This window comes from Bufo gargarizans, chromosome 2 (assembly GCF_014858855.1).
Source record: "Bufo gargarizans isolate SCDJY-AF-19 chromosome 2, ASM1485885v1, whole genome shotgun sequence".
In the NCBI taxonomy this organism is placed as follows: Eukaryota; Metazoa; Chordata; class Amphibia; order Anura; family Bufonidae; genus Bufo; species Bufo gargarizans.
The window spans coordinates 597,636,419-597,657,035 of record NC_058081.1 but is presented as its reverse complement, the minus strand read 5'-3'; the positions used below and the strand labels follow the sequence as shown (position 1 = coordinate 597,657,035).

The 20,617-nt window shown below is 44.2% G+C and overlaps 1 protein-coding gene across 1 annotated transcript in view; it reads right to left on the bottom strand.

Annotated features, from left to right (window-relative positions):
- Positions 1 to 20,255, bottom strand: part of TMEM88B (transmembrane protein 88B) — a 164,955-nt gene extending 144,700 nt beyond the window's left edge. Inside the window, exon 1 of the mRNA XM_044281905.1 lies at positions 19,563 to 20,255. Within this exon, the coding sequence (XP_044137840.1) occupies positions 19,563 to 19,832 (270 nt within the window). The 5' untranslated portion in view covers positions 19,833 to 20,255. The remainder of the gene's footprint in view (positions 1 to 19,562) is intronic.
- Positions 20,256 to 20,617: the final 362 nt, after the last annotated feature.

Below are 20,617 nucleotides of genomic sequence, written 5' to 3'. Positions count from 1 at the left end.
CTATACAAATGCGCACATCCCTGTAGATATGGCTACGTCCTACCAGTTCCCTTTCTAGACCAGCGCTCTCTATTGCGCATGCGCCCGCATACCCGTCATCCGACTCCAGTTTCATGCGACTATAAAATTGCTCTGCGCATCCGCCCGCTTGTGACGCTAGCCACGTGAGTCTAGTACCTTTGTTTACATATGCGCACGCTTATGACGCCGGTCAGCCGGCGCTAGACACGCCTCCCCGCTACCTCATAAAACGAACAGACTCGTAGCGTCCCCACACCATCCCAGAACTCCATGACTATGCAGACTAAGGTATGTGCGCTCCCAGATGCTGTGTATACTGGACCTTGCCAGTATTACTATTTATGCCACTCCTATTGGATACTATTTCTGTAGCCATTACTTTTTTTTTTTTTTTTTTTTTTTCGTTTTCTGATGTATTTATTTATTTTATGCACTTATATAGCGCTGCCATATTCCACAGCGCTTTATAGACATTAGCATTCTGATGACATTTCCTTTAAATAGCTGAATGGTTACGTGTCATTGCCTATGCTCTAGACCACAAATATTTGGATGGATTGATTCTAGTCTATCAATCAAGAAAAAGATATAAAAAGATTCCATTTAGAAAGTATGTATCAGTTACACAATACACTAGCTGTAATATATAATTAGCTTTTTTTTTTGTATAAACAATTTTTATTGTTTTTTAAATATTAATAGATTGTACGTTGCAAAAGAGGTACATCGTGGAGCAATAGTAATAGTCATAATGTACAGTCTGTGGTTACAAACATTACATTTGTATATAGACAAAGTATTATTCTCATTCACATATAATGTTATGTGCATAGAATCAGAACCTGAGAGTTGAACGACGGAATACCTAGATTGAGAACACAAACATACATAATTAAGTGAAGTTCCTGTATTTTTTCCAGAAAGACCATATATTGAGAAATGCATTTCTGGTTTTCAATTCCCAATGTGAGAGTTCCTCAAGGCGATAAAATTGATCGACTTTAGCTATCCAGTGATCTATAGTGGGTATGTCTGGGCTACGCCAGTTCATGGGGATAAGTAAACGTGCCGCTGATATCAGAAAGGAAAAAAGTTTTTTTTTGTGCTTGTCTACCCCTTGTATACCCAAAGAAAGCAACGCTATCTCAGGGGAGATAGGGAAATTGGTGTCGCATATGGTGTTACTCAAGTTAAAGATTTTCCCCCACCAGGGTTTTAGCAGGGGGCACTCCCACCAGATATGGAAGTAAGAACCCTTATTCTTTTCGCATCTCCAACAATTGTCTGGGATGTTGGGGTAGAATGAGGAGATCTTGTCTGGGGTTCTATACCATCTAGCTAAAACTTTGTAGCCGTTCTCTTGCACTCGGACACATCTTGAAAGTTTGTGTGGAGTGATGAAGAGTTTGGTTATTTCGGGTTGGGAGAATTGTCTTCCCAGGTCTTTTTCCCATAGTGCTATTACTGCTGGTTTAACACTCAGGGAGGGAAGGGTCAGCTTCTTATAAAGAACCGAGATCAACTTAGAAGGATAGGTATTGGACTTCAACATATTTTCAAACCAGTCCAGGGGTTTTTGCAGGTTTAAGGATTTGGCTCTAAAGCCTATTTCCTTACTAATATAAGTGAGGAGTAGGGTATGTGCGGAAGTGATTCCCAGTTTGTTTAAGAGGGACTCTCCAGAGAGGACACATCCATCTCCGTCCAGTAGGTCCATTACTAGCTTATTGGAAGATCTGATCCCTAAAGGGCATGTGTCTCTCAGCTCTTTTGGAGCTAACGAGATAATATCCCCTACCTGGAGGAGAGGGGAGGGCAGGGGTAGGGCAGAGCAATTGGAGGAGAACCACTTCCAAACCTTCAAGGAAGTGTGCACTATAGGGTTCGGGATAGAGGAAAGGGTAGGAAGTGGGCTGTCCGACAACAACAGGGCCCTAATGGTAGAGGGAAATAAAATATTTTCTAGCGGTAGCCACTGCTTGTGACCAGAGGGTCGAAGTCAGTCAATCACTCTATTTAAGTGTATAGCCTTCATATAAAGTTCCGGGTCAGGCAAACCTATCCCCCCAAGGTGTTTGGGTTTTGTCAAAGTAGAGAAGGAGATTCTGGGTTTTTTACCCTGCCATATAAATTTTCGGATCTGGGCATTTAATGACCTAAAAAAGGACCTAGGTATAGCAATAGGAAGGACCTGCAGGAGATAAGTGAGTCTTGGAATTACCAGGGACATTACTAGGTTTTTTCTTCCGAACCAAGACAGGTAAGGAAGGTCCAGAGAATCCAGCTGAGCAACGATGGCCTTCAAAAGGGGGGTATAGTTGAGCTGAAACAATTCTCAAGAATTATGTAATCACTAATACTTTGTTAACTATATCATGTGATTGAACTATTTACTATTGTTGTATATGTAATTATTAATTTATAACTTATCCACATATTAGGCCGTGAACAAGGTCAAATAGACCGAAACGTTGGCCAGTGGCTTACTAATTTTTTGGATGGATATATAAAAATGAAAAAAGATATATAAAGAAAAATAAAAATAAAACAACTGATTCATAAGCAGCTATTGAGTGCTGTGGTTCTTTGATATCAAGTTATGCACCCTTACCACTGAGCACCGCCGATTATCTAAAGGAGTGCCACTCAACTATCCTTCTTCAAAATTCATTTTAATGAGACTTTAATGTGACATCACCAGTCTAGGAAGAGGGCACCTGAGGATAGACCATCAGTATCAAAATCTCGGACAACCCTTTTAACCCTTCAAGCAAAAACCAGTTTGGACTAAACAACGGAGCCCTATATTTTAAATCTGATGTGTCACTTTATCTGATAATAACTCTGGAACGCTTTTACTCATTCAGTTGATTCTAAGACCGTTTGCTCGTGACACGTCTTACTTCATGTTAGTGATAAAGTTGAGTTTATATGTTTTACCTTTATGTCTAAAGAAATCCAAAATTGATTCTGCACTTTACATTAACACTCCCATGTGTGGTGCCAAGTCACATTTGAACAGACCCTGAGGTACCCCTAGAAAGAAAACCCCAAAAAGTGACCCCATTTTAAAGTGAAGGCTTTGACCCAAAAAGCATTTCATAGAATTTAGAAACACTTGGCTGGGAAAAAAAATAATTACATTTTAGTTCCAAATGCACCCCACAATTTGTTATGCATTTGTGGTCATATATGGTCGTAAACTGCAGTTTGGGGCAGCATTTAGAAGGGAAGGAGTATTATCAGGATTTTTTTTAACATGGAATTTGCAGAAATTGTTTTATGGGGCTATCTCATTTTTAATTTTTTGTTGAAAGAGCAGTGTGAGGGCTTGTTTGTTGCAGGACAAGCTGTAGCTTTTTTTTGTACTATTTTGGGGTAAAAATAACTTTTTGATCGCTTTTTATACCATTTTAGGAGGTGAGGTGGAAAAGTGTTTTTTATTTTTACCTTTTATGGGGTTCCTCAAGCAGTATATAGGACATGATAATTTTATTCTGTGGGTTGATACGGTATAGCAATACTAAATTGGTATATAGAGATTCGTTCACGCTTTGTTTATTGGTAAAAGGTGAATTGTGTTATGGATTCCGTTACCACAGAAAAGTTGTGCATGTAGGACTTTTGTCTCCGCTACAAAAATCTTTTTGCGGACAAGAATGGGCAGTTATATTAAATTGCGGAACGCACATGGACACCATCCGTGTTTTGCGGACCGCAAAACACACAACGGTCGTGTGCACAAGGCCTCACTGAGATGGTAATGAAAGTAATGTCTCTTTTGAGACTTAATCCATCAGAGACACTGCTGTGGGATTGTAGCTGATGGGATCATTCATAGGAACAACCCCACTTGAGGAATGATGCATTGTGGCCATTCATTGTCTAAAGTGTGCAGCTAGCTTAAAGGGGTTATCCCATGAGTAATGGAAAATGGAAACCAGACATCATATAGGACATGGCAATCTCTCTCTAACAAGCTTAGAACCAGCCCTGTACCTCACATGGATCCAGAGATCTTCCCATTTATTGCGTCAATTGTTCTGCTAGATTTAGGCTACTTTCACATCTGCGTATTTGTTGGATCCGTCATGGATCAGCAAAAACGCTTTTGTTACGATAATACAACCATCTGCATCTGTTATGAATGGATCCGGTTGTATCTCTAAAATAGCCATGACGGATCCGTCTCTAAAACCATTGTAAGTCAATGGGGGACGGATTTGTTTTCTTTTGTGTCTGAGAAAACGGATCCATCACCATTGACTTACATTGTGAGTCATGACGGAACCGTCTTTCTCCGCATCCCAGGACGCACTCAAAAACGCTGCTTGCAGGGCTTTGTGTGTCATAGGGAATGCAATTAAACGGAATGAAATTTATTCTGGTTGCACTCCGCTCCCTTCAGTAGAGTTTTGTCCCTATTGAGAATGAATGGGGACAAAAATGAAGCATTTTAACCCCGCTATTGAGACCCTATGCCGAATCTCAATAGCGGAAAGGGAAAGTGCAGATGTGAAAGTAGCCTTATTTCAAGCTTGCAGCTGAGGGGGCTTGTCCTTTCTCAGAAGGTGTGTCCTTACTGCTGCAGCTGGTAGCTGTTAAAGGCCTCACTAAGTTAAAGTGTAACTGTCAGGGCTGAGCGCTTCCGTCTCTTGTTGTAATACTGAGAAGACGGACTGCCCATGGGAGCTGCTGAATAGGAAAGTAGCATGCATTTGTGGGAGTTATTAGCAGGTAAAACTGAAAATTATCAAATTTTAAATCACAAAAGCACTTTTACAGCAGGGTGTACTAAATCTATACCATTAGGGAATAAAAAATGAAACGGCAGTTTCACTTTAAGAAAAAGAGGAAACAGCAGGTGGCGCTGTACAGATAGATCTCAGTGAATAACTCAGTGGCTATAATACATTTTTAATTGCATGCAAGTACAAAAGTATTCAGATCTAGGTGCTGGTTTGAAAAATGTTGAATATTTTTGGTGGGTCAACCCCTTTAAACCACTGCCAAACACCTCTAGAGGTGGTTTATCTCCCGGAGAATGGCATCTTGAAATCCAACATAGCACAAGGGTCTTGAGTCTGCTGCCCAGCTGATCAGGATTTTAGAGACACATTGATCTATTCTTCCATTAATTAGGATTAGATAATAGACCCCACAGGGATTGGGGGTGGATTGACATCACGCAGCATGACCTCTATGTTTGACCTGATTTAATTGGCTACATTGCTATTTTAAAAGACTTCCTACGAGATTATTCATGAAGTTTTCACAACAGGGAAAAATTGTCATTAACTGAGATTTATGCAATTAATGCATCCATTATGACGACAAGAAAACAAGAATGAATTGCAAATGAAAATCCCATCACACGTGTTAAGTACTTTGGCATAACATGAGTACAATGCAAGCAGCTTTTAGATACAAAATCCTACTGTCAGGCCTGCGGGGGGGGCTTACACTCTGAATTTATGACAATAAACCTCAACAGGTTGATGCAGGATGAAGAGGGGGCTAATTTCATACTTGCGTTGTTAATTCCGGTATTGACATCTGTCAGAGGATCTCAATACTGGAATTAAACGGATACGATTTGATTTTGCACAGCAGGATGCATCCGTTCCCGTTCTTTACATGTCCGTTCCATTTTTTTTTTTGTGGAATGGTTCTGTATACAGTCATTTGAATGGGTCCGCAGAAAAAACAGAAGTTACTCCGTGTGCATTCTGTTTCCGTATGTCCATAAAAATAGAACATGTCCTATTATTGTCAGCATTACGAACAAGGATAGTACTGTTCTATTAGGGGCCAGCTGTTCCGTTCCGCAAAAAAACGGAATGCACACAGCAAATAACAGTGCGGGGAAGTACTGGCACTCACTGTAATGCTGTAGCCATGTTTGCTATTGGCATTACAGTGATTGGCTGACCGGAACGCATCATCGGTTGCTATATAGCACTAGATCATTCGTGGTTCGGCTCACTCTTAGGCTAGGTCTACACGACGACATTTGTCGAGCGACAGATAGTGCGCAACATTTTGTTGCACCAATGTCGCGCGTCAATTTTTAGAATGGCACTCTATGGTGTCGCCCTGCAACATGTGACATGCTGCGACTGCGACGCAACAGTCGCAGAAAAATCCATCTCGAATGTTGCATGTTGCAGTGCGACACCATAGACTGCAATTATAAAAATTGTCGCGCGACATTGGTGCAACAAAATGTTGCGCGACAAATGTCGTCATGTAGACCTAGCCTAAGTCAGGGAGAGCTGCAGCAGAAGGGACAGATAGTGTAAAAAAAAAAGGCCATCAAAATCTGCCTTCCAGAAACCATATGACGTTCCCTTCCTTCTGCGCCCTGCCGTTTGGTCATACAGCAGTTTACAACCACATATGGAGTGTTTCTGTAAACTGCAGAATCAGAGTAATAAATATTAAGTTTTGTTTGGCTGTTAGCCCTGGCTTTGTTACTGGGAAAAAAATGGATTAAAATGGAAAATTTGGCAAAAAATTGCTCTTTTAGCACAGTTTTTTTTGGACCGTGTTCATCTGAGGGGTTAGTTCATGGGGTATTTTTAAAGAGCAGATTCTTACGGACGCGGCGATACCTAATATGTCTACTTTTTTAAATGTTATTTCGGTTTTAGACTATATTATCCTTTTTTAAACAAAAAAAAAACATTTTAGTATCTCCATAGTCTAAGGCCTCTTTCACACGGGCGTCAGTTTTTTTGCCCGGATAAGAGCCGGGTGCGTTGCGGGAAAATGCGCGATTTTCCCGCGCGAGTGCAAAACATTGTCATGCGTTGCACTCGGGTGAGAAAAATCGCGCATGTTTGGTACCCAAACCCGAACTTCTTCACAGAAGTTCGGGCTTGGGATTGATGTTCTGAAGATTGTATTATTTTCCCTTATAACATGGTTATAAGGGAAAATAATAGCATTCTGAATACAGAATGCATAGTAAAACAGCGCTAGAGGGGTTAAAAAATAAATAAAAAATAATTTAACTCACCTTAGTCCACTTGATCGCGAAGCCGGCATCTCCTTGTGTCTCCTCTGCGCTGAACAGGACCTGGGGTGAGCTGCTCCATTAAATACCGGTTAAGGACCTTCGATGACATCACTCCGGTCATCACATGGTACGTCACATGATCTTTTACCATGGTTATTCACCATGGTAAAAGACCATGTGATGACCGGAGTGACGTCATCGAAGGTCCTTAACCGGTATTTAATGGAGCAGCTCACCCCAGGTCCTGTTCAGCGCAGAGGAGACACAAGGAGATGCTGGCTTCGCGATCAAGTGGACTAAGGTGAGTTAATTTTTTTTTTTTTTTTTTTAACCCCTCTAGCGCTGTTTTACTATGCATTCTGTATTCAGAATGCTATTATTTTCCCTTATAACCATGTTATAAGGGAAAATAATAATGATCGGGTCTCCATCCCGATCGTCTCCTAGCAACCGTGCGTGAAAATCGCACCGCATCCGTACTTGCTTGCGGATGCTATGCGATTTTCACGCTTCCCATTCACTTCTATGGGACCTGCGTCACGTCAAAATCGGACAATATAGAGCATGCTGCGATTTCCACTGAACGCACAAGTGATGCGTGAAAAACAATGCTCATGTGCACAGCCCCATAGAAATGAATGGGTCAGAATTTAGTGCGGGTGCTATACGTTCACCGCACGGATCGCACCCGCACGGAAAACTCGCCCGTGTGAAAGGGGCCTAAGAGTCAGTTTATTTTTTTGTTTTTAGCCGATTGTTTTAAGTAGGGGCTCATTTTTTGCGGGATGAGAGGATGGTTTTATTGGCACTATTTTGGGGGGCATATGACTTTTTGATCGCTTGCTATTATACTTTTTTGTGATGTAAGGTGACAAAATAAAACCAGACTTTTTTTGCACCTTTTTTTTTTACTGTGTTCATCTGAGGGGTTAGGTCATTGGGTATTTTTATAGAGCAGATTCTTACGGACGCGGCGATACCTAATATGTCTACCTTTTTATTTTATTTTACAAAATATCATTTCTGAGAAAAACTTTTTTTCTCAAGTCTGAGAACCATAGTTTTTTTTCGATTGTCAGTGGCTAAATGGAATTTAAATTGGGGAAGGGGAATATAAATTTAGTACTCCATGGAAGTGTGGTACTCCCTGAAGCAACCAATAATGCAGAGGCCCGGATGATCGGGGCACGTGTCACACTGAGTAAAGGTGTCCTTCCGTATCCCCCTCCTGTGACACACTGCACTTTTTTGGGACCGTCCCTTCTTTCCAGTATGGGGGACCACACCTAGAAAGTGGCAGGCGCTTCCAGTTCCCGAGGTACTCCGGCCTGCTCTTTCCCGGTCAGAATAGATCAGGGCCTTGAAGACTGCCTCATGGAACTGGAAGAATTTCCCTGTGTTGCCAGCGCTCCAGGACAGAACAAAAGAGTTGTACAAGGCAACCTGTACCAAATAGACCGCAACTTTTTTGTACCATGCCTGGATTTTGCGCATGGCGTTAAATGGCTTGAGGACTTGATCAGAGAGATCAACTCCTCCCATATACCGATTGTAGTCGACGATACAATAGGGCTTGAGGACCGTTGCCGCGTTACCTCGCACAGGGACAGGGGTGATGCCGTTACCATGAATTGTGGACAGCATAAGGACATCCCTCTTGTCCTTATATCTGACCAGCAACAGGTTTCCACTGGTAAGGGCACGGGTCTCACACCTGGGGATAGGTACCTGGAGGGGGTGGGTAGGGAGGCCACGTTGATTTTTCCGCACGGTCCCACAAGCGGACGTGGATCTGGCGGTGGGGAACTGGAACAAGGAGATACTAGTATAAAAGTTATCCACGTACAGGTGGTAACCCTTATCTAGCAGGGGTGCATAAGATCCCACACCAGTTTCCCGCTAACACCCAGAGTGGAGGGACATTCTGGGGGTTCAATACGGGAATCTCGCCCCTTCGTACACACAAAACTTGTAAGTGTACCCTGAGGTACTCTCACAAAGTTTGTACAGCTTCACGCCATACCTCGCCCGCTTAGAGGGAACATACTGGCAGAAAAGGAGTCTCCCCTTGAAAGCAATGAGAGACTCATCAACCGCAGCCTACCTTCCAGGTACATAGGCCTCCAATAAATTTGGCCCCAAAGTGATCGATGACTGGCCTGATTTTGTACAGGTGGTCATAGGCAGGATCACATTGGGGGGGACATGCTGCATTATCTGCATTATGCAGGCATTTCCGAATGGCCTCAAAACGGGAGCATGTCATGGCCGTACTGTAAAGTGGGGTCTGGTAGAGGACGTCCCCACTCCAGTACAGCCTGACACTGGTTTTTTTTAACTAGACCCATGTGCAGCACGAGGCCCCAAAACATCCTCATCTCGGCTGCACTGACCGGAGTCCAGCCACCGGACCTAGCCAAAAAGGAGCCCGGGTGTTGAGCAATGAACTGTTGGACGAACAAGTTTGTTTGCTCCACCATCAGATTCACAAAGTGGTCACTGGCACTGAAAAAAAAAAACTAAAATAGTAATATTCAGTGAAGCCCACTGTGAGAATCTGGATTCTCAAAATCAGGAATCACGGGCTCAAAATTCTCTGGGGTACACCAGACAAGTTCACCGGTAGGGGGCTCAGGTGGACTTATCTGGCGGGCAGGAAAACTAGTACGAGCCCCAGAGCTGCTTGTACTAGTGTGGGCCACAGGGTCCCTGGCATGGCGGTCCCAAAATGTGTGTGGAGGGAGTGGGGGGGGGGGGCAAGCTGCAGCACCCCTGGGGGGGGGGGGGTCTAGGGTCACACAGCTAAGTGTGCTGTGGACCCCAGACACCCGATCAGGGAGATGCAAAAATAAAACTTTATTTATTTTTTCCCTAAACTTTCCCTGACTATCCCTACCTATCTAAGCTCTCCCTAACCTGTCCCTATGTACCCTTTTAGTGCCAGATGGCACTATGGTGGCTCAGTGGGGGTGCTGGGCTCCGGAGCTGGACGATGCTGCTCCTCTCTCTCCTATCACCATCCTATTATGGGTTATTGGGTCACCAGAGACTCGAATAACCCGGAAACGCAGCAAACTGCAGGTCTGAATTGACCTGCGGTTTGCTGCGATCACCAATACAGGGGGGGGGGGGGGGGGTCGGCATTGTCCCAGGGCGCCTGCTAATTGAGTTCAGCAGGCACCCAGTTCCAATCACCGCCAGCTGTGCGGCGGTGATCGAAAATATACAGGGCGTACTCCCTGTGTCCTTAAGTACTGAGACATCAGGGCGTACCTGTACGCCCTGTGTCCCCAACAGGTTAAAAGGACTTTTGTGGCCCTATTAGCTAGCATTTAGTGTCCTTAACATAACAGTCTGTCCCTGCTCCACACAGCAACCTCTCCCTATACTGGCAAAACACTGAATGTAAAATGGCTGCCAGATCGGGTTCTGTTATAGGGTCGGGGGGTGTCCATGTGCTGAAACGTCTCAATTGGCTGTCCTGTCCCACCTGATGGATGTGTTATCGGTCAAAGTTCGGCTCAATGCAAAATAATATGATGCATGCGAACATCATCATATGTTCGGCGAATCGCGAACAAGCAAAGTTCGCCACGAACCGCAAGGCCATCTCTACCTGGATGCATCCAAGATGCATCCAGACATTCTCCCCATGCTGTTCCTGAACCATTTCAGTGGCGTTTCCATCAATTTCTGACCTTTTCCTGTGAACTAGACACCCTCCCCTCTTCAGAGCAGGGGGTGCCTGGTTTAATGCCCTGGTTCTCTCATTGTGCTCGGTAGAGCACCCGAGCATCCCAAAGTGTTCTACTGTCACGGCCATGGCTATGACCGCGACTCTCTAACCGCATGCGGTTGCCTGCGGTTTCGTGTGGGTTTAAACCACAGGTGAGGGCCGCTGGCGTGTGGCCTAACTTGTGGTTGCCGCGGGCAACTGTTTGTCTGATGTGTATGTGCAGCAGCAGCCTGAGCGTGGCTAGGCAGCTTGCTGCGGTTGCACCTAACAACCTTTCTGTTAGGTGCGTGTGTATTTATGCACTGTTGTTTGTCTGTGTGCACTTGGGTAGTATGCGTGGTGTGCACTGACACCTTTCCCCTCACTGTGGTTGTCCGTGGCAACGTTTGGCGGTATTGTGTACATGTGGTGGCACTGTCCCGGCCTTCGGGCTGACTCCCTGGACAGGGTTGCCATCCATGTCGTTGCCAGCGGCAACAGCCACAGTGTGTGAGGTTTGTTGGACACTTCCCCTGTATGTTTGTGAGTTTCCCTTCTGTGGTGTTGGAAGGGTTAACTCCCTTCCCAGTGTGTGTGATGTCACTGGGTGTGTCCTTCCGTTGGGTGTGGCTTCTTGGCCTATATAGCCTGGGCCTTTTGCATGGCTCAGTAGGTTGCTTCAGCCTTGCTAGCTGGAGCAGCCTCCTGTGTTGCTATCTGCCAGTGAGAGCCACCACTGTGGTCATACTGTCACGGCTGAGGATGGGGGAAACCCTCAGCCGTGCGATGCCAGATGATGTAAAGGCTACACGGCCATGCGAACAGGATAGGGAGCAGGTCACCTCCTACAGCGTCCCTACCCTGACCCTAACTCCTAACCTGCATGGGCCGACCTTAAAGGTAGGAGGACCCATGCGCAGGAACCTCGGAGCCCTGTCTTACCCTCCGCAGATCCCTGCGCTAGGAGCTGGGTAAGACAACCTACTCCTCCTAGGCACGGAGGAGCAGGAGTCTTAACGGCCAAGCTGTTGGGAAAAGGGGAACTCATAAACAGCTATACGGGAATGGCAGGCGAACAAGAAGTTCCACCAACCTGCCACAGCCTTGCTGACTGGATCCCTAAGAAGACTGGAATCCAGAACCGTATGCCGCACCAAATACAAAGGAAAGTCCCAACAGAATATAACATACAACATTAACACACAGGCAAACTTAAACATAAACTTAGACCTATGACCACAGTGGTGGCTCTCACTGGCAGATAGCAACACAGGAGGCTGCTCCAGCTAGCAAGGCTGAAGCAACCTACTGAGCCATGCAAAAGGCCCAGGCTATATAGGCCAAGAAGCCACACCCAACGGAAGGACACACCCAGTGACATCACACACACTGGGAAGGGAGTTAACCCTTCCAACACCACAGAAGGGAAACTCACAAACATACAGGGGAAGTGTCCAACAAACATCACACACTGTGGCTGTTGCTGCTGGCAACGACATGGATGCCAACCCTGTCCAGGGAGTCAGCCCGAAGGCCGGGACAGTGCTACCACATGTACACAATACCGCCAAAAGTTGCCACGGATAACCACAGTGAGGGGAAAGGTGTCAGTGCACACCACACATACTACCCAAGTGCACACAGACAAACAACAGTGCATAAATACACACGCACCTAACAGAAAGGTTGTTAGGTGCAACCGCATGCAACTGCAGTAAGCTGCCTAGCCACGCTCAGGCTGCTGCTGCACATACACATGAGACAAACAGTTGCCCGCGGCAACCACAAGTTAGGCCACATGCCAGAGGCCCTCACCTGTGGTTTAAACCCACACGAAACCGCAGGCAACCGCATGCGGTTAGAGAGTCGCGGTCATAGCCATGGCCGTGACATCTACTCGAGCACCAGAGCACCCAAGCACTTTGGTGCTCGATCAACACTAGAGGGAACGCTTCCCTCCTGACAAATCATCTGCCACATCGGGCTGTGTAATTGGGCCTAGATCTTTAATTATCTCAGACAACCCCTTTAAAAGTTTAGGCTTCTGGCAATTGCCACTAGGGGGAACTCCTAATGGCAGCAGAGGGGACAGCTAAGGACAGCGGTTGGCTTTTATTTAACACGAAGAGCATGGTCACATGGCAGCTTCTTCAGCTGGGAAAAATCCTCTGCAGAAATCCAAGCCTGAACCTCAGATCTCTGCTGCAAATATGCAGTTGTGTATGGCGTAGGTCCATAAACAGATTCAATGGGGCTAATCCGCATGCGGCTACCCGCTGCGGTTTCCACTCAAATGAAGCCAAGACGTGAAATGCTGACAAATTGAGAATAATGGGAGGTGGATTCTACATGAATTTCACACAGATTTTGGCACGTAATATGTACTAAACTCCACGTGAAAAGTCCACAGTTAATCTTCTCAGATCCAGCTACAAGTAATCTTTGCCCTTGATCAGAATGACGAGTAGCGCGGCTGTAAAGACCACACTTCTTAGAATATTAATTGAACATTAAGTTGTCAGGGAATACTGGGACATAGGAGTTCAGAGAAACTTTTCTGGTGATATTAAATGTACAATGATGCTAAAAGAAGCCATTATTATTACTAGTGTTGATCACGAATATTCGAATTTCTAATTTTTATCGTGAATATAGGTACTTTGAAAATTATATATTCGTAATTTCGAATATTCAATTTTTTTTTCCGTTTTTCTTTATTCTATTTTTTTTTTTTTTATCAGTACACATGATCCCTCCCTGCTTCTAGCTTGTGGGCCAATAAGAAGGCTGCAATATACTTAACTTTAGGAGTAGTAGTGTTTGCGAATTTTGCTCTATATTAGTTTTTTCGAATATTCGCTATATTGCTATATATTCTTGTTTTAGAATATTACGAATATTTGAAAAAACTAAGTTATAGCAATATAACGAATATTCGAAAAAAAATCGAATATAGAGCAATTTAGCTAATATAGTGCTATAATCTTCTTTGTCTAATAGTTGTTAAGTTGAAAAATTTGCATATTACATAATCATTACCTTGCCGATTTTTGAAGTAAAAAAAAATCGTGAATTTTCGAATATTCTAAAAATATTCGCGAAATATCGCGAATTCGAATATAACCCCTGCCGCTCATCACTAATTATTACTACTGAATACTTAAAAGGTTTTGTCCAGGAGTAAAACATACATGAAAAATGTTGTGATGCTGCATAAACTAACACCACATGGCCTACGTACCAGTCATGCTCACTTATTCTATGCACACTAGTGTTGGCCCTAACATTTACATTGTAAGCAACTAAATGGGAGGGGGGGGGGGTGCAGAATGTGATTGACAGTCCTGGTATCAGGTTCTGTTTCTTCACTGTTTAGGTGGTTAAGCACATTACATTAATGGTGGTCGAACCTGCCGTTTTTGATGAGACCTGAAGATCATCTAATGCAGGGATGCTCAACCTGCGGCCCTCCAGCTGTTAAAAAACTACAAATCCCACAATGCCCTTCTGTAGGATGATAGCTGTAGGCTGTCAGGGAATGATGGGAGTTGTAGTTTCGCAACAGATGGAGGGCTGCAGGTTGAGCATGCCTGATCTAATGTATATAGGGAGGTACAGACTTCCCCTGATACCTGCCGAATTTCATCATGCCAGATCCTTTAGTTTTTTTAAGGAAGATAAGCGGCCACCAGAGCTGCCTAGCAGTGACTTCTCCCCTCTCCTCATTCAGAACACATGCATGCTCGACCAAGACCAGCTTGCGGTAGCAATAGCCGTTGGGAGTGGGAGAGAGAGACCTTGAACTCAATAGGAACAGTGATAATCCATAAGTTAGAAATCTGTAACTTGGCACTACAATTATATGAAAGGAAGCAGGTGGTGTAAAGGCATCTGTCAGCAGATTTGTACCTATGAACATGTGCACTTGGCAGCTGAAGGCATCTGTGTCTGTCCCATGTTCATATGCGCCCGCATTGCTGAGAAAAATTATGTCTTTATATATGCACATGAGCCTCTAGGAGCAACGGGGGCGTTGCCATTACACCTAGAGGCTCAGCTCTCTCTGCAACTGCCGCGCCTCTGAAAATGTCATCGTGCCTGGCTCTGTTAATCCAATTGGACAGGGCACAGCAGTTGTAGAGAGCAGAGCCTCTAGGTGTAATGGTAACGCCCCCGTTGCTCCTAGAGGCCCATTTGCATGTATTAAAACATCATTTTTCTCAGCAATGCGGGCACATATGAACATGGGACAAACACAGATGCCTTCAGCTGCCAAGCGCACATTCACGTCTGTTGACAGATGCCCTTTAAAGATCTGTTTTATCTTTTTCCTTATGTCTTTAGTGCCCATTGCTTAATAAAGTGCAATATCATCTGAATGGGATTCTATTGCAGTTTTCTCCACAGCCCCAGCGCCTTGTGAATTTTGAACATGCTATGGATATCAAAATCCGCACCGCAGGTCAATTTCAGCGTGAAAAACTTCAGCACCGTGAGGTTATGAAAATCTCATTTATTTAGCTGTTACTTTATTATGCCGTTGATTTTCCACATGACAATCCACATAGAAAATCCGTGTGTAATCCGCACAGTGTGCATGTACCCTAGTATTCTGTACACGGGCAGTCGTGGAACGCCATACATCAGGGGAGTCACCTTTGTTTGTTTTCGCAGGTTACAGACTTTAGTTATTCATATATGATAGGATACTTAGCAACAAAAAAATAAAATAAAAAATACAATAAAACTGTGCGCTGGATACATAAAGTGCCGTCAGGCAGCAGCACATCGCACTTATGCCTTCACATGTGGTAATTGTAGCTGTCACACTGTCCCGTGGCACTGATTTACTGTCAGCACCGCGATGCTCTGGGACCAGTGTATATTCAAGATGAAGGAAAAACAATTTAAAGGTACACCTTATCATGAATGCATTTGACATGTGCCGCGTTAACTCTGGGGACATGACCTTAATAGTGAAGTCTTAAAAGCGAAAGAAAGGAACACGTAGAGAAGAGGTAGCTAGATTCTTAAATACCTGTGAGATCCTAAAGGCAATCCAAATCCTCTTGTACATAATTAGGTGCATATTGCACATGAAGATAAAGTTGTAAAAACATTAGATTCAATCAAACGAGCCAATTCTCCATTGATTGTGCACTAGGCAACGATTAGGCACATTTGCTCGATATAATGATTTTTTTTTTTTACACAAAAATTGCCCTTTAAGTGCTTCACCTTTATAATCAGCAACCATTCCTGTAAGTGATTGCTAGGAATAGCAGAGTAACAGCCAAGACAAAATGCAGCTTTTTTTATTTCAGGGGAGCTGATGTGCTCTCTTTAAAGGGGCTATCCAAGAGTAAAACAGACCCCATCCCAGATTGACCAACTGGTGGTGGAGATCATAGAGACCAAACCCAGCAGCGGGGACCAGGTAAGCGCTACTCCCAGGACGGTGCTTCCTCTCCCTGCTGCACTGAAATCAACATCTGACCACAGGGGAAAAGGTGTTCCCTGCAGCAGTGACATCCCTGCAGTTCATATTACAGACCTGTAGGAACTCCCTATGAGGTGCCACACACATCATGGTGCTTCCATGAGGCACCAAATTTTCTACTAGAAAAACAGCTAAAAATAATAAAGCATATGCTGGAGCGATACAGCAGTGTGCATGATGTCTAAAAAGTGTCAACTTCTTTTATTTTATTTTTAATTTTTTGACCTGATGATGGCTTTCTAGAATTCAACCAACTTCAATATCAGAAAACTCTTTTTAGAATAGTTTGACACTTTTTTTTTGGGGGGGGGGGGGGGTTTGTGATTTTTATCAGCATTTTTTAGGATATATTTGCATTGCAGTTTTAGTTTTTTTTGCCATTGTTTACAAAACGCAGTATGCTCTATGTATGGGGGGGGGGGGTTCTGGCATTTTACTGTTAGGTATCTGAGTTGAAAATCATCTCAAAGGAATGCATTAAAGGGCCGTTTCATCTCGCTACTACTAAGGTGAGATGGAACCAAACCCCAACCAGCAGTTGGCCAGAAAACAGTGCATCGGCCCAGCGCTGCACTGTTTCAGTAGCTCCCATTGCTGTTTTTCATACCTCACATGTACTGCAATAGGAGCTACTGGAACAGCCCAGCACCGGCACGCTTCCGGTAAGCTGGCGGTCAGGGTTTAGTCTCATCTCTCTGTGGCGGAAAATAGCAAAAAGTTTTAAATGTTGCCGCAAAACTAAATACTTGCCAAAATTGTCACTTTTGCATGCATGCCATCTTGTTACATTCCACCTGTGTGTGAATGATGCCTAAGGGAACTGAAAGTAATGCAAACAGAAGAAGCATCATGTGCATAGATCCAATCAGCCATGTATTCATTGTATATGAACAAAGCATAATTTCAACTTCGCCAATCAATGTTGATCATGTATATTTAGAACTCTACGTCCACTAAGGTTGGTTCTACATTGCCATAAGATGGCCATATTCTAAGGTCTACATTACCTGATCTGATGGGTCAATCTACAGAAGTTTTTTTTCACTTTCCTAACAGATCATAAACATCAAACTGATAAGAATATGACTTAGGTTACATTCACACCTCTGGTGTGAAACTCTGGCATGGCCGTTCCAGCAGACAAGCGGGGAATCGGCCGGACACAAATCACAACATGCAGCAGTTTGTGTCCGGCCAGTTATCCGCTAGTCTGCTAGAATGCATACTTAATGGGGCTGGCGGACATTCTCTGCCAGAACAGCTTGTCGGAATTCAAACTGGAGGTGTGAAAGTAGCCTTAAAGGCATTTGCCATCTCAGACAATGGGGCATATCGCTAGGAAATGCCCCCATTGTCTGATAGGTGCGGGTACAATGAGAATGGAGTGAGGAAAAGAACGGAGGGCACACTGCGCATGCGCAGCCGGCTTCTATTCATTTCTATGGCGCTGGATGGGAGCAGGGGCTGCGCGTGTGTGATGCGCTCCGAATCACTTCTATGGGAGCAGCGTTTGGTTGTGAACGGACCCCAGGGTCCTCCAGCCACACCTCTACCTGCTCCGTTCTCGTCTGGGACCCACACCTATCAGACAATGGGGGCATATCCTAGCGATATGCCCCCTTGTATGTGATGGTGATGGTAATACCCCTTTAACTGAGTGTTTATTAGCTGTTAAGAAACTAGAGATAAGGCCTACAGACCTAGGCTAGTTTCACACTAGCGTTAACACCTTGGGCAAACTGTTCCGGCATGGGAGCAGCCTGTCGGAGATGGCTGGATCTAGCACTGGCAAATGTTAACTGACACCTGCTGACCCATTCACTATAATGGGGACCGGCGGAGATCTGGCTGCAACCAGGGAAAAATGCAGCGATGCAGGCGGACGGAAACCGCCAGCCGATTCTCAGCATATTTGCTGAGTTTGTGGCCGGAGATGTGAAGATGACGTAGATGCGGTTGCGTCTGTCAACAGGACTTTCTTTTCCGACCTGTATAACGGAAACCAGATGAATCCATTATGTGTCCCCATAGACCTCTATTATGATGGTTTAAAACAGAATGCCTCTAAAGGTTTCAGTTTTGAATTCCGTCTTACGGATTCCATTATCGGAATTCATAACGCTGATGTGAACCCGCCCTTATGCACATTTGGCATCCGTTTGAGCCATTTCCGTCTGAGATCTTGCATGCAGTACTTTTTTCATACAGAAATAACTGTACAGGATCCTGTTTTTTTCTGTTCTTCTGACAGATCAGAAGAACAGAAAATAAAACGGTGATGTGAACCCAGCCTAAGAATTTTTTTGAAAAAATTATCAGTTACATTAGTGTAGGACCTCATTGTGAAAAGTTCCTTAATGCATGTAATGAGTCTCTTGTATGGCTTGAATACCATGTCCAGCACCATAACTTTGCCTACAACTTCATGTACTAAGGACAATGTGCAGAGAATATATAAAGGGCCTATTAGACTGCACAATTTTCAGAAAATTATCGGGAACAAGCGCTCATAGGAACTATCGTTTATGATCATTCTTCGGCTGATGGGCATCGGCCTGAGTAATCAGGATGGGGCAAATGAGTGCCGATGGATGTGTTCTCATTCATCGATGCTGATACTGTCCATACATCAGGCAGTGCTATAGCACCTTAAAGGGAATCTGTCACCCTGATTTAGACCTTTGCCTACAGTAATACATGAATAGTACTGCAGATATGGAGTCCAGATCACTATTATTTATTTTCCTAATGCCTCTGGTTCCCCTGTTGTCAGAGCTGCGTCAATATGCATTGTCAGGACTGCCAATGTCATACCTGCGCTCATGAGTCCTCTCCATCATGTTAGAACAGCTCAGTAGTCCGGAATGTATATTTCAGTGCAGGTTTGAGTGCTGACAGCGGGGAAGTATTTAAATAAATACTTACTAGACTTCCGTTCCCCTCTCATCGAGAGTCCTAACATCAATTGATATCCTGTAATCCCCCCTAATCGCAAACCCTGATTGTACAGAACAAAAGCCATGGGCAGTAAAGACCTCTTACAACGATCAGCACTGCACCTCTTCTGAGATAACGCTCACTAAAACCACTCCGTCTTTCAACCAATCTATAAAGGGGGTGGTATTGATTATTCATAATAACCCTAAACTTACCCTGAGTCTATTCTCTCCTTTGTAGACTGCCAGGCGAAGTAAGCTTTTAACCCCTTGCTCCTCTAGACTGGATAGCACATGCAAGAACTATTACATAGATCCTTACCAGTTTAGATCTTGCAGAGACAAGTCATACAATTTTAATGTACTTACCCTTGAATGGCATTTAAATCCGAAATAAACCACTACGATGGTTGGAGTCAAAACGATGGTGAATATGACAGCCAGGATGATTATGTTAACAAGCAAAGCCAAAAAGTTAGCTCCAGAAACAAACAAAGTCCAAATCCAGCACCCCCACCTGCTCCGAGACTCCATGGGCAAGAGCTGGTCTTCCATATTATAAGGGGGGAGCCCCGGGATCATTCTTGAGGTGTCTGACATGGTGTCTACATCAAAGTCATCAATCTCTTGGTCAGACATGTTCAGCTGTAATATACTCTTAGATTCTCCAAAATATTCAGAAAGGTTCTCCTGGCAATGTGTTCTTTCAATGTGATCACACTTCGCTTTTTCACACTTCAACAATCAAAATGTGCAAAGTGCAAGGGCACTGACATGGATTGTAATCTTGCTTCTTCTTGCAAATCTATAAATGACCAATAAACTTGGTTAAATGTTCTTCTTACATGTAAAAAGCCTTCACAGCTAGGTCCATGCATAAGATGCTTGACTCAGCTAAGGAGAAGGATTCCTCAGGCCAAGTTATCATAATGGTCTTCCTCCTGGCATTGAGACGAGTGTTCCTTACAATAGACCCTGTATCCAGAAGTGATGCTTGTAGACTGAGAAGCTGCTCTGTTTTGCCACTAGTTCTTTCAGGCTTGATGCTTCCCTGTTCACCGCCTCAGCTTTGTGAGCTTGCTTCGGAGAACTGTCTACTGCTACTAGCCAATCGGCTGCTGACTGAGCCACACAACCTGCCTCTCTGCTTAGCATGCATGCAGCTAGCACATCTACACCTAGGTCCTGCTCCATCAATTCAGGTTCTACCAGGTGGAAACAAATGTCATTATCCTGTAAACCATCTTTGACTTTGTCACACTTCTCAGTTGGGGGGTAATGAGGCAGAGGTTTTTTCAATCTCTGAAGCTTTGATGTCCCTGCTAGGTGCGGATGTGTGTCAGTTTGTGTTTGCCACATGTAGGGATGAATGAATGATGACATGATCTTCTAGGATATGGCTATATACATGTAACAAGAATGAA